This window comes from Madurella fahalii, assembly GCF_045866475.1.
Source record: "Madurella fahalii IFM 68171 DNA, scaffold_5, whole genome shotgun sequence".
NCBI lineage: Eukaryota > Fungi > Ascomycota > Sordariomycetes > Sordariales > Madurella > Madurella fahalii.
This window is the reverse complement of record NW_027263975.1, coordinates 604,866-617,288: the sequence shown is the minus strand read 5'-3', so window position 1 is coordinate 617,288 and position 12,423 is coordinate 604,866. Positions and strand designations below refer to the sequence as shown.

General features: G+C 54.5%; 5 protein-coding genes across 5 annotated transcripts; 3 read left to right on the top strand and 2 right to left on the bottom strand.

The window, feature by feature from the left end:
• Positions 1-452: 452 nt before the first annotated feature.
• On the top strand, positions 453-1,583 carry MFIFM68171_08744 (uncharacterized protein; the record flags this gene model as incomplete). The annotated part of the gene is made up of 1 exon (XM_071064163.1): positions 453-1,583. The coding sequence occupies one exon, from the start codon at positions 453-455 to the stop codon at positions 1,581-1,583; it is 1,131 nt and encodes a 376-aa protein (XP_070920264.1).
• A 1,333-nt stretch (positions 1,584-2,916) lies between these two features.
• Positions 2,917-3,153, top strand: MFIFM68171_08743 (uncharacterized protein; the record flags this gene model as incomplete). Its single annotated transcript, XM_071064162.1, has 1 exon — positions 2,917-3,153. One exon carries the CDS (start codon positions 2,917-2,919, stop codon positions 3,151-3,153), a length of 237 nt encoding a protein of 78 aa, XP_070920263.1.
• A 1,368-nt stretch (positions 3,154-4,521) lies between these two features.
• MFIFM68171_08742 (uncharacterized protein) lies at positions 4,522-6,077 on the bottom strand (the record flags this gene model as incomplete). The annotated part of the gene is made up of 3 exons (XM_071064161.1): positions 4,522-4,959; positions 5,007-5,781; positions 5,839-6,077. The coding sequence occupies 3 exons, from the start codon at positions 6,075-6,077 to the stop codon at positions 4,522-4,524; spliced, it is 1,452 nt and encodes a 483-aa protein (XP_070920262.1).
• A 1,580-nt stretch (positions 6,078-7,657) lies between these two features.
• Positions 7,658-9,893, top strand: MFIFM68171_08741 (amidase; the record flags this gene model as incomplete). The annotated part of the gene is made up of 7 exons (XM_071064160.1): positions 7,658-7,945; positions 8,021-8,778; positions 8,841-8,925; positions 8,991-9,038; positions 9,123-9,399; positions 9,481-9,615; positions 9,700-9,893. 7 exons carry the CDS (start codon positions 7,658-7,660, stop codon positions 9,891-9,893), a joined length of 1,785 nt encoding a protein of 594 aa, XP_070920261.1.
• A 1,463-nt stretch (positions 9,894-11,356) lies between these two features.
• On the bottom strand, positions 11,357-11,827 carry MFIFM68171_08740 (uncharacterized protein; the record flags this gene model as incomplete). Its single annotated transcript, XM_071064159.1, has 1 exon — positions 11,357-11,827. The coding sequence occupies one exon, from the start codon at positions 11,825-11,827 to the stop codon at positions 11,357-11,359; it is 471 nt and encodes a 156-aa protein (XP_070920260.1).
• Positions 11,828-12,423: the final 596 nt, after the last annotated feature.

Sequence of the window (12,423 nt, the reverse complement as noted above, 5' to 3'; positions counted from 1 at the left end):
TCCAACTCAAAGACGCGGCGCCATATTGACCAGCCACATGCGAATCTGGGCCCGTCGGGCAAAGCCGCCAATGCCTCGCGCCACCGGCCGTGGTTCTGGATCTGGCGACGCAATTTCCGTCGCGAAGTACTATGTAGCCTAGACTTACCAATGTTGGGGGTCGTCGTATGAACAAGGGCTGCGGCACAGCGAATCCTCCGTCCCTATCAACACCAGATTTTCAACCACCGCGACAATCCTCATGCAAGCCACTGAGTCAGCTTCAGCCCTCTTTGTGGGTCTAATATTTCGCCACAGGGGTAGGCAGTCAACAGGGCGAGTCGGGGACGGGTACCCCGCGAACCACATGAACCGCATGGAACCACGTAACCAACTCCGCGTCCATCATGGCACTGGGCTCGTGACTGTGTTTCTGACGCCGGAGACATCTAAATTACCCAAGCCTGGGTAGAATGGATAAGCAGATTCATCTCCAAGGCGCCGCGAGCCCAGCGCTTTCCCACGCAGACCCCTACTCGAACCTACCCGAATCATACGATCACTGGGACTTGCCGGAGGTGTACACCACGGCGGAGGCATTCTCCTCTGGCCAGCCTGCCATAGCCGCGGAGCAAGGGAGTTCGAGATGCGACGAGACAGACTCCAACTGTCGTATCAAACCAGAGGTCCGAGCCCACCGCGTGTCTTGGGCGAGGCGAAACTGGATCTGGCTGGCCGTGTTGGCTATTGCCCTGGTGGCTGGAGGGCTGGGCGGAGGTATCGCCGGCATCATGATTGGGCGCCGAGCGCAAGAGGGCCATAGCGAACCTTCGGGGGCATCAAACACTGGATCACTATCAGCGCCGAAGTCCGTTTACACTTCCTCCAGCTCACGGTCAAGCTCAAAGGTAACTGACTGGCCCGGCAGTAGCGCCAGCACGGCCGGCGGCCTAGATACACCTGATCTGACATCGGCGTTGGCATCATCTGCCATACCAACGAGCAGCATTGGGGCGGGCACCGAAACAGACCGCCGCACCACTCCAACCTCTTCCGCGACAAATCCCCGACGTACCACCCTCCGCTCCTCGCTGTCCGGAGCCGCAACCACGACCGACTCCTCGTCCTCACCACCAGCGGCATCACGCTCACCCAGCCCATCCTCCCAACCATCCGCAACCAGCCCCGGTACCCCGCCAAACACAGCAGCCACAAGCGGCCCATCACCGCCTACCCAATCCAGCGCAAGGACGCAAGGAACAACAAACGGCCCCTCAGATCCCATCTACATCGGCCGCGCGCGTCTCGGCGGCCCCGACGACCCGGACGACCTCGAAATCGGCTTCCTCCCCTCCGACCTCTGCGCGTACACAGTCATAACCGAGTCCGGCGGGTGGGCGTGCGACGTGCCCTTCACGCTCACCGACGGCGTGGTGTACCGGTGGCACGGCTGCGGGGCAGAGACGTGGGTGACGTGGGCCGAGGGGGAGGATGGGGAGCGGAGGATGTTGGGCCCCTGTAGGTTTGTGCCGACCGAGGAGGTGCTGTGTGGCGAGTTGAACGTGAGGGGGAATTGGCTATGTGGCGGGGCCGGGGAGGTGTAAGGTCGGGCCGGGAGGAGGTGGGTATGGGTCAGGTAGAAAACAATAGAGCAAGGTTACAGTATCGTGTAATGCTAGGAGGGTCGGCAAACTACTGTACCTAGGACGTCGAAATTGGAGAAAAAGGATCGCGCATTACCACCCAACAAAGGGAACAATAGGTGCCTAATTGAAAGTTAATTAGTAATGTTCCTTGAGGCTTTGAGCAGCTTCTTGTCGATTGTTCTCATGATTGTGTATTCTCAGGTTCTCCCCATCCAAAGGTGGCAATTCTAACCAAGCAGCCACAGGCGTCATTTGTCATGCAGTTGTGTCGCGCAGAGGTCGGTGTGATGGAGCTGAAAGAGTGGGGCTAATCCGGGTCTACACGTACAGTACACTACGACGGCTATCCCAAATGTAGGCTTTCGGTACTGTGGTGCCGCCCGTTTCTGCCCTGCACTCCTCGAACGGTAGATGATCGTCTCAATGCGGGGCTGCTACTACTCGTCAAGCCTGCAGGCGAGGGCTGAACCAGTAACGTTTTCGCGGGACACGAGCCCCGGTGCCCAGCGCCTACACTCGGTTGCCCAGTCCCCTATGCCGGACAGTTGGGTGCCAAGAACCATTGTGAGATACCCCTGAGCCCTGGCGGAACACTGGGTCTGCTTGTCGATCTTCGCCCTTCAGATGCCCCTGAATTCCTCCGGTTTTTCCAGTCTTACGGCCAACCACATCAATGACGAAACCCGAAATTCCGATATCCGTGCCTCTTCAAGAATAATAGACAAGTTCTGTCATGACGACTGTGGAGCGGTGGCGTGGTGTTGCCATTTAATTACGATGCGTCCTGGAAGAGCACCGTGCTGGGTAAACATCAGGCAGGTGTGGAGGAGCTCGCCACAACAACACACAGTAAGCAATCCAGAATTACGGAGAGCTGAGCCGCTAAGGCTTGTCGATCAAATCGTGATAAAGTAGCATCGCCGCCTGGCGAGACTAGGCTTCCTGTAACGCCATTCGACACCAGCTTTCAGCGAGGCGGCAATGATCTACACTTTGAGTGTTATCGTGACACATCCTACGACCTCTGACTTTGTGAATAGTTGTTTCTTCATGTCTATGTTGTTGTAAGTCGGTGTTCTAATTCCTCCGGACGAGACCAACAGAACGAACAACCAAGTCCATCCAAGAAGAACTGCGTCGAAGACGAGAAGAAGAAAAAGTATAAATATACCCCGTTTGTCCGGTCCTCTGGCGTGATTTCTTTCCTCCATCGCAACATCTTCGACTCTACAAGCCCATCACAACATCAATCATTCAAACCAAAACACCAACACATCAACACACTCTCAAAATGAAGACCGCCGTCCTCTTCTTCATCACCTCCATCGCTGCCGTCCTGGCCGCCCCTGGCGAGCAGGCCGCTCGTGACGATGCGGCCATCGCTGCCGACAACTGCTTCCACCCCAGCTCCTGCTCCACCACCTGGGGCGGAAAGTGCGAGGACTACTGCGACGACCGCGGCTTCTCCCACATGACGGGCGAGGGCTGCGGCTGGCCCAGCAAGAAGTGCTGCTGCATCGTCCCTTAAGAGCAGTCACCATCGAGTCGACGCCCGCAAGGCTCTCTGCTGTAACTCGTGAGCACGGAAGCCTACGCACCATGTCAAGTCGCTAAAGGTTTCTACGGGATTGTTGTGGCGAGAAAAACAAGGACAGAGCGCACCTTTTTTCGGGTGATCGGATGTTGAGTCTTGTTGCAAACAGATCTGAGGCGCAGAGTTGGGGCAAGGACTTGAACTTCTGTCTAAGCGGCGCGCAAACAACAAACCTCGTCCGGTTTATCCTTTCATTTTTTGTTTCTGCGGTTGTTTCTGGGGGGTTCTTTGGCTACTAGTAGTCTGTCATTCTTCCAAATTCTAATGAAATCTACCGTTCGCTTCAACGTGGTCCCCATAAAACCCTGCCCCTGGCCATCTCCCTTTCGTTGTAGATTCCGACACGGCCCGTTTTGCATACTTTGGTGCGATGCCGAAATACCTCCGGCTCTCAGCCTAAGTCCCCTCTGTGCCTGTATGCCTCCTGAACTGGCGAGATCTGTTAGTAACTAGCCAACATGGCATCTTGGAATCCATCCGATATGTTGCCCTGATCCTCGGCTTAACCGCTCAGGCAATCGGTAGTATCGATGGAATTGGCCCCATAATCAATCATGATCCTGCCTAGTAGTGTCGCGGTACCTACCTAATCGAACAGCATTTCTCATAGGGCTTATACCTACCTTCGGCCATTGATGCTGTCTAGTGCGGTTTACTAACCGTAAGGCGCTGGAATTGTGTCTGTGAATGGGAAAGCCTTTTAGTATCATGCTAAACTAGGAACTAGTACTCACACTAGTGCTTCAACCAATCTCTAGAACAAAAGACTCCTAGAGCGCGTCGCAGAAGGCGCTCCCTTCCCTCCTTCACTCCTTGCAATGCCTGCAGTAGTAATAGACTCTGTCGCGCTGCCATAGCCAAGGCGGGCGTGGCGGGAGGCTCGGTCGATAAGAACGGTGCTTGATTGACTTCTACAAAGCAACTTTGCAGGAGCTCACGGAAGTTGTTGTTTGAATGTAAGCGTGAAGTCTGAGGCGACACAGAAAAAGCTGAAGCTTTCGGAGAGTCGTGAGAATTGGCAGATCAACCCAGGAGACCCTAGCTTGATCGGTTGCCCGGGTGTTGTCCATAAACGGTTCAGAATGCGTATGTAGGGGTAGGTGCAGTTGTGTTCATTGTTTGGTTTGTCATCAAAGTTGCTCAGCTGCTTTACTTTCAGTTTTTCGCCTTTCAATCGGAACCGCAGTAAAGATGCATCACCAGAAATGAAGAACTTCTGTTATCTTACCAGAAGAATAAGGTTAAGGTATCAGGTTATTACTGCTTTTGCCAGGGAGAACTCTGGCAGAGGTACTACCTCTGCTAGAATATGAAGCCACCCTCCGTCTCCTGCAACTCCATCCTCAACTTCTCCCTCACCTTCCTTACCGCCCCTGATCGCCTTTCACCTTCTCTCTTATACGCATCCCGCAGCAGCGCCCGCACAGCACCATCCGGCGCAAACGCCAGCGTCGAATATACGCTCGTCTTCCACGCCGGCAGCCCCAGACGGTGTGTGTTAACCAACACCCCGATCACATACCCCCACCCGAGCGCCACCGTAGCCACGATCACTGAGAAGAATCCCCAACGCACGCGGATCTGCAGCTCCTTGCTGAATGCAATGCCGTGTTCACCATGGTTTGAGCTCCAGTCGTCGGCCGAGGAGTCTCGTATCTCCAGCGTCAGCCACTGCGCAACCCTGTCAAAGGCGGCTGTCAGGTTGCCGATTGCGTTCCACAAATATTGGCAATGGGCCTGCTGGCGGCCGGATCAACGATAGGGTAGACGACAAAATCGCGGTGGACCATCTCGTGCTCCTCGACGCTGCGGACGGGGCCGGCGCCGATGAAGAGATCGTTGATGGCGATCTGGGGGCCCATGACGGTGGTTTGAGTAATATTAAACCGGTTCTTCACGTGGCTGCCAGTGTCAGGGGTGGTCCAGGTCTCCGGGGGGATGATGAGCTGCAGGTCGCTCCGGAATAGGCGCTCTTCGGTGTGATCCATGGTTGGGTGCTCCCCGTTCCAGCGTTGTTGGCGTTCGGGCCGTGTCCGCCATTCTTCCGTCTGATAGACGTCTGGCGCCGACCAGGAACGCGGTTCGCGGACAGCCCAGGTGCCGAGTTCTCTCTCGGTGAGGACGCCGTTGGTGGCGGACGACTCATACGCCTTAGCACAGAAGTAGAACCCACACTCGGTAGCGGTTGGCCAGGAGTTTTCCCAAAGAACGCTGCCGTTGAGAAAGTCTCGTGAGGCGTGCATGATGAGGAAGGTAGTAAAGGTAGTATTGTCACCCTGGAACGTTACCGACTTGGAGTAGTCGGTGTTGACGAACGTAGTGAGTAGGACGTCGGTGTAGGGCAAACGGAACTCGCCGTCAAACTGTCGGATATGCCCATAGGATACATCGTAACTGGTGTAAGTCTGCTTTATAACTTTGCGCACATTAACAGGGTGATACTGGTCGGTTCCTATAGGTACTTGCGAAGTGGCAGGGCCTTCAAGCGAGACTGCCGCTTGGAGGAATGGATCGATTAGGACGGATATGATGATGACAAACGCTCCAAGGCTTGCCCAGCTCCTGGAAAGCGGGAGCTTAGTCCACAGACTGGCAGTGAAGGCAGAACAGGCCTCTTACCTGACCCTGGACCACAAATGCAAGTTCAAACTCCCCAACAAACCTCGACTTGCCTCGTCGAACTTGACAAATACGCGCAGCTCGTCGTGTCTCTCCCGGAACCAATTCCACTTGTGCTGCCCCAGAGACGAGCTGACAGCAAAGACCAAGGCGGCTCTGGATACTACGCCCAATACCGAAATAACCGTGTTGATAGAAGCAGCAAACTTCCATTCACTCAGGGGTTTCTCGTCATGCATTGCCAATACTGCCGCCGCCGCCGTCATCGACACGATGAAAACAAATAGAGCAAGGCACTCGAGGCGCCAGGCCGAGAAACGAGTGCGGTGACTATTTCGGGGCCCTGGCTCGGATACCGGCACATGCCCGTCACTACTCCCAGTTCGTTCATGATCGTGATCGCCCTGTTCGAAAAGGTCGCTTGCTGTGCCATAATAGCATCTACTGTCTTCGCTGAGAAGGGCTTGATGCACCATAGCTGTCGTTTGGATGATGGTTGCCGAGGAGGGGCTACTCACTACCAACCTTGGGTATGAAACAGAGTGGGAGCGGTCCAAGATATAGGGTGGCGCAGGCTGCAGCTAGCTTGTGTAGGCTCTAGCAATTTTCAGGCTGCCAATCCCAATACTGTTAGTTCTCTCCGCCCGAGAGTCTGCCAAGGTTGTATTGCATGAGCTAGACTTTCAATCAACATACCCGGGATCCTAGCGGGTACGGGACCTGAATCGGTCGTAGAGAAGCGAAACTTGACCTCAGGTTGCTTGCCTGCAGTACTAAGGCTCTCATGGGCGCGATTGGTGGTTGGTGATGGCCAAATCATACCCACGTTCGAAAATATATGAACCAAAGTCTCATAAATGATAAAGCTAGGCTACGTGTTTGCCCTATCAGATCTCTCTCACCACTCGGCGAGCCCCTCCAATTAGGTCTAGATGCTAATTATACCTAAAAATTTAACTGCACCACCTATGATGAACCACATTGAACTGATGGGTTTAATGTTCAGTAGACTGTCTGAGCATAGTTCAATATTTTTTGCTATCGGCTTGGGGCCTTGGATATGAATTATCCGATCAACATGGTGTCAGTGTAGAGCGAAACGGTGTCTATGATGCAAAGAAACAAGATCAAGACCTTCGAAGTGCCAGCATCACTCCTGCGGTACCCAAAGCCGGCGTTGTGTATTCTTCCCAACACCGATCTAGTCAACGAGGACGATGAAGGAGAAAGCGATTTTCAACGATAGCAGCGACGATTCGAGATCCTAGCGCCCTGGTGTTGCCGATGTACTTGGGGTGCGCATTTTTACAAAAACTTTGTCCGATGAGCGGGAGTACGCGGGGTGAAAACACAATAGGTATCGCTGTTAAGCAAGCCCCTCTAGGCCCAGTGTCCGAGATTAATGCGGGCATACTTGGCCTCGGGCGTGCTACCTTTGAGGGTGACAGGACCTCAGCCACGAGACATTCGGGGGATCTACGGCTCGGGCGCGTCCCAGCGTGACATCGAGAAGGCGCAGAAGTTGGCTTCTCTCCGTCTCACACCGCCTAGATGCAAGATGGTTCTAAGATTACCGATCTCCCACCATTCCAAGGTTCTAACATTATCTTCTGACCTGCGCAAATGTAGTAGTATATGGCTCCTGAATGGGTGGCACAGTATTTGGGCACTGTGCCATGTCCGTCACGTTTGTCACGATTGAATGGTTCTGTGGCACGGTAGCTCGAAAGCGGGGAAGGCATGTCGACACAACTTCATAGCACACCCACTCGATTCCTCTGTTTTTCTGTTTCGGGCGCTGTGAGCACCGTTTGTCAAGATGAGGAGGCCGAAAACTGCATCGTGGGAAGACCTCGCCGCTGCGAAGCGCGCAAGCACGCTCGACAAAATCCCCGAGGCATGGAGACTGACTCCGGCAGAACTTGCCAAAGCCAAGCATCAGCGCGATCTCACAGGACAATTCATTCAGCAATTCCTCACAGCTGATGACATATCGATTACAGCAATGGAGAGCGTCGATCTAGTCCACGCGATAAAGGAGGGAAAGCTTAGTGCCGTACAAGTCACGACTGCGTTTTGCAGAACCGCCGCCGTTGCCCATCAGATCGTAAGTCTATGTACCTAGTACCTCCACCTTACTTTCTAGTAACCCTCCTAACGCGTGTCTGCCCTAACTGATTAGAACAATTGTCTCCACGAAATCTTTTTCGACCAAGCATTGGCGCGCGCCAGGGAACTTGACGCCTTCTACGCAGCTAACGGGGGGACTGTTGGGCCTCTTCATGGACTCCCAATCAGCCTCAAGGATCAATTCCACGTCAAGGGCGTTGACACTACCATGGGCTACGTTGGATGGATCGGCAGTAATCTGGGCATCAAGGACCCGAGTCAAGTGCACCAGGTCGAAAGCCAAATCACGACTGAGCTTCTTTCCCTTGGCGCCGTGCTCTTCTGCAAGACAAGCCTGCCGCAGACGCTACTATTCGGAGAAACCAAGAACAACATCATTGGTCAGACCCTAAACCCCCACAATCAGAATTTGTCTTGTGGCGGCTCATCCGGGGGTGAGGGAGCTCTACAAGCCCTTCGGGGTAGTACTCTCGGCGTCGGCACTGATATTGGCGGCTCTGTCCGTATCCCGGCCGCGTTCACTGGCATCTTCTCCCTCAAGCCGACCCCGGAGCGCTTATCTTACCGTGGCGTGGCAAACACCAACCCGGGCCAGAATACATACCGCTCAACTGTTGGCTTTCTCAGTACCTCACTTGGGGGGTTGGGACTAGCTTTGGAATCCGTCCTCTCCACGCGTCCATGGGAGCGAGATCCAGCCGTGGTACCTATACCGTTTCGTCAAGAGATTGTCGACAGGTACCGACGTCGCGCTAGCAGCGATGGAGTTGCAACGCCCTCGGAGCTGCCGTTGAAACTAGGCGTCTTGTGGTATGCGTAACTACCCGAAGTCTCTGAAGTACACAAACAAGGCTGACGCAGGCGCGCTTTAGGTCTGACCGCGCCGTGGGCCCACACCCGCCCATTGTGAGAGGTTTACATGAAGTTGTGGATGCGTTGAGACAGGCCGGACATAAGGCAATAGGACGACAACCACCCCCATGATCGAAGTTTTTACTAATTACTACTCGGGTACTTACTAGGTCGTTGACTGGGAACCGCCTCTGCATGCGACTGCTAGGCGAGTCCATGTAAGCAGGAACTCAATCTCCAGGCCTTGCCCTGCGAGTGACCGACGTCTGTCCATAGCTAACACCGGAAATCTACGAACGTAGATCTCGTTCCTCCTGGCCGACGGCGCCCACGATATTCACAACCATCTAGGCCTCTCAGGAGAGCCTCTGATCCCGGATCTTCAGAAAACGTTCGAGCTGAAGTCACCCATCCCTCTTTTAGAGTACCAGGACCTGACCCTCGAGGGTCTCGAGTATGAGTCCGCCTATTCGGATTACTGGAACTCGACGGCCGCAGGGGATGGCCAAATTGTGGACGCAGTTATCATGCCAGTAGCACCACACGCGGCAGTAATTCCTGGGAAATATTATCACACTGGTACGCACAGGGATTGCCGTGTCCCTCTCTCCAACTCCCCGACTAGCCGAAGAGATGGTGCTAATATCACGTGTCCGATAGCGTATTCCGAGGCTATTAACTTGATGAACTACAGTGCGGCAGTCATCCCGGTCACGAAGGCAGACAAGCATATCGACCTCGTCGACGACTCTTACGAGCCGTTAAGCCCCGATGATATGCTAAACTGGCAGGCCTGTATCTTCCCAGTTCCTTCTTCCAATCGTATAATGCGCATGCTAAGAGGGACTCTGACGTATGTTTAATGATAACTCTAATTAGATGATCCCGAGATCTATCACGGCGCGCCGGTCGGTCTGCAGCTAGTTGCGCGGAAATTCGAAGAAGAGAAGATCCTTGCTATAGCTGGTATTGTCACTTCCGCACTGGAGACATATCGCAAGAAGTGGGTCGTGACTTTAATATCTGTGCCAACGTCTTTATTTCTTCCTTGGATGGCCAAGGAGTCAAACTGATATAAGTATATGGAACTTTCATTGACGCTTAACTAGATCCACTGGGGTACGACAACATTGATAACCGAGAGCGGACTCTTTGATCAACTTGTAGCACCTAGTATACAGACTGGCGCTCAGGGTGTTTTATCCCTGGTGCAATGCAAAGGGCTAGCTGAGCTCGATCTCGCTGAATGAAGTACCATCCGTAACCCCCTCACCGTCCATCAACCCATAGGGAAAGGCGGGGCCCAAAGCAGGATACCTCGGTGGTGTACAAGTACCCATCTTTTCATTGAGGAGGAAGCGCACATGACTCCCGGCTAGTACTGCAATTCTTTCGCCGACAACGATTCTCTTCTCGCAGTACTAATCATTCTCAAATTCAGGAGGAGCAGGTAGCTTTCCCATTAGAACATCAATACCATGAATAAGTCTGGCGAGGCATTCGGCATCTACTCGCTTACCAAGTGCCGAAGTCCGCCACAGGAACTCACCAGATGTCGTCAAGCGCGGCACTCTCTAAGCCGCCGCTCTCCTTCGCCATATCGCTGCATCAAACAGCTAATCTCAGCATCCGCAGGGTTAACCGGGCGAGCCGGGAGCCGCGTTGAAATCCCGCCCGGCCGTTTCAACACGCGCAAGCCTAATCCCCATCAGCGACAGTACGAGTTGTTCATAAAGGGCATCCTCAACCCGGCACTTTGGAGCCCATATTTTGCCAGTTAGCGCCTTTGCTCGCGTTCCTTCGCGGCCGTGTATCGCTGCCTTTGCCGAAAAAACACGCCTCCAATCGAGGGGATCATTCTTGGCGGTCCAGTCGGCCGCCTAGGTGGGGAGCTCTCCCTTAACGTGGGAAGCCGGGCAACTGGGCGCCCTTTAGTTTGGTGACTGTCGTGTTGGACAAGTAGACGACCAGTGTCCTCCGACGGTTCTCTTCTCATATCGTGCCCAAGAGAGCCTAGATCCTGTCCTGACGTTCCTTGGCCTGGATGGTTGTGAACCCCAGATGTAGGAGATGGCTATGAATTTGAGGATTGGGATTACCGCGGCCAGGTGGAGGAGTGTGTCTCCGTTTTTGAGAATGTTGCCCAAGCCAAAGCTGTGACTGAGAATCTGAGAGTTGTGATGCCCGCCGGACAGAGGTCGGAATGAGATGGCTAGGGTCTGGTGGTTTGCGTTTATAATCATACGAAAGAAGTGCTAAAAATCCGAGCTTCCTAGAAACAGGATATCCGAAGAGCAGAATGAAACAACTACCTGACTGTCGGTTAGGAGCAGTCTGTATGCTGCCAATTTCCCAAATATCACACAATTACAGAACTATCGGTAATACAACACTCCGTTGAAATAACACACACTCCCTCCACGGAATTGCTGAGGAGGTGCGGGCGGACAAGCTAAAGGGGATTCATGACACTAATTAGGGCACACAGCCCAGAGTAACGATTTTTCACAAAAATGATACATATGGCACCTCCCAATCAGTCGTTGTTGTACCTCGAACCCTTCCCGCTCCAGAATGCCTTATCCACCTTGTCGTCGTCGGCCTTCTCGGCCCTGCCGTGCTTGCTCTCGAAATCGCGGTTGTGGGCGTCCACCTCGGCCTTTTGCTCCTCGGTCAGCTTGGGGCGCTCGCCGGGGACGCTGGAGTTGCTGATCTTTGGCTGCGGCGGCGCGCTTCGCGAGCTCTCGAGCGGTTTGCCGCCGCCGGTCCGCCCGCGCATATCCCCCTCCGCCAGCGGATCCGGTATCACGCCGGCCGTCGGGCTGGAGCCCGTCTCGACGGCCTCTTTGCTGCGCGATCCGCCGCTCGTCGCGCTCGGCTCCTCGGCCGATTTGGGGGATGACGATGTGTTGTATGCGCGTGCTGAGGTTATCGCCGATGCCCGTAGGGAGACTGCCGCGCGGGAGGGGCCCCGGCATGCAGAGGCGAGCACCGAGAGCCGATTCATGGTGAAGAGTGAAGACGGTAGACGGGTCCAGTAACGAAGCTAGAGACTTGGCAATGTGTGGCAATGAGGAATGAGTGTCCTCGATGATGAAGAGCGAGTTTGGAAAAGAAAAAGTAAACAACTATACGATGTGCCCAGATACCTGAAGGTGGCAGTACACATTGATTGCGGCAGCAATTCAAGATTGTGGTGGTTGTTCCCCCATCGATGACATCACCGCCACCTCACAGTCTCCGGCCACTGGCCACTGCTGGCGCGCGCTAGAGTTGCCTGTTCCAGAGGGCTCTTGTACACGTAGTACAGTACTGTACAGTACCTGATTGCCTGCTTGCAGCCTGTGAAACGGCGGGACACGGCGACGCGCATTGGTTCCACCAAACGGGGCCGCCCGCTGCCGTCATAGCCGGGCCTGCCACAGAACCATAATGAATCACCAGCCTGAACTCCGCGCCCTGCCCGCTTAACGGCGCTGCCGGGGGAAATACGAGCATGGCCCTGCACACACGGGATGCCTCGGCGGGCCACGACCCCTGGTTCATTTTCCCGGGAACAGTATCCTCGAAACCGCTAAGCTTCCGTTAGGGGTTTGCCCCCCG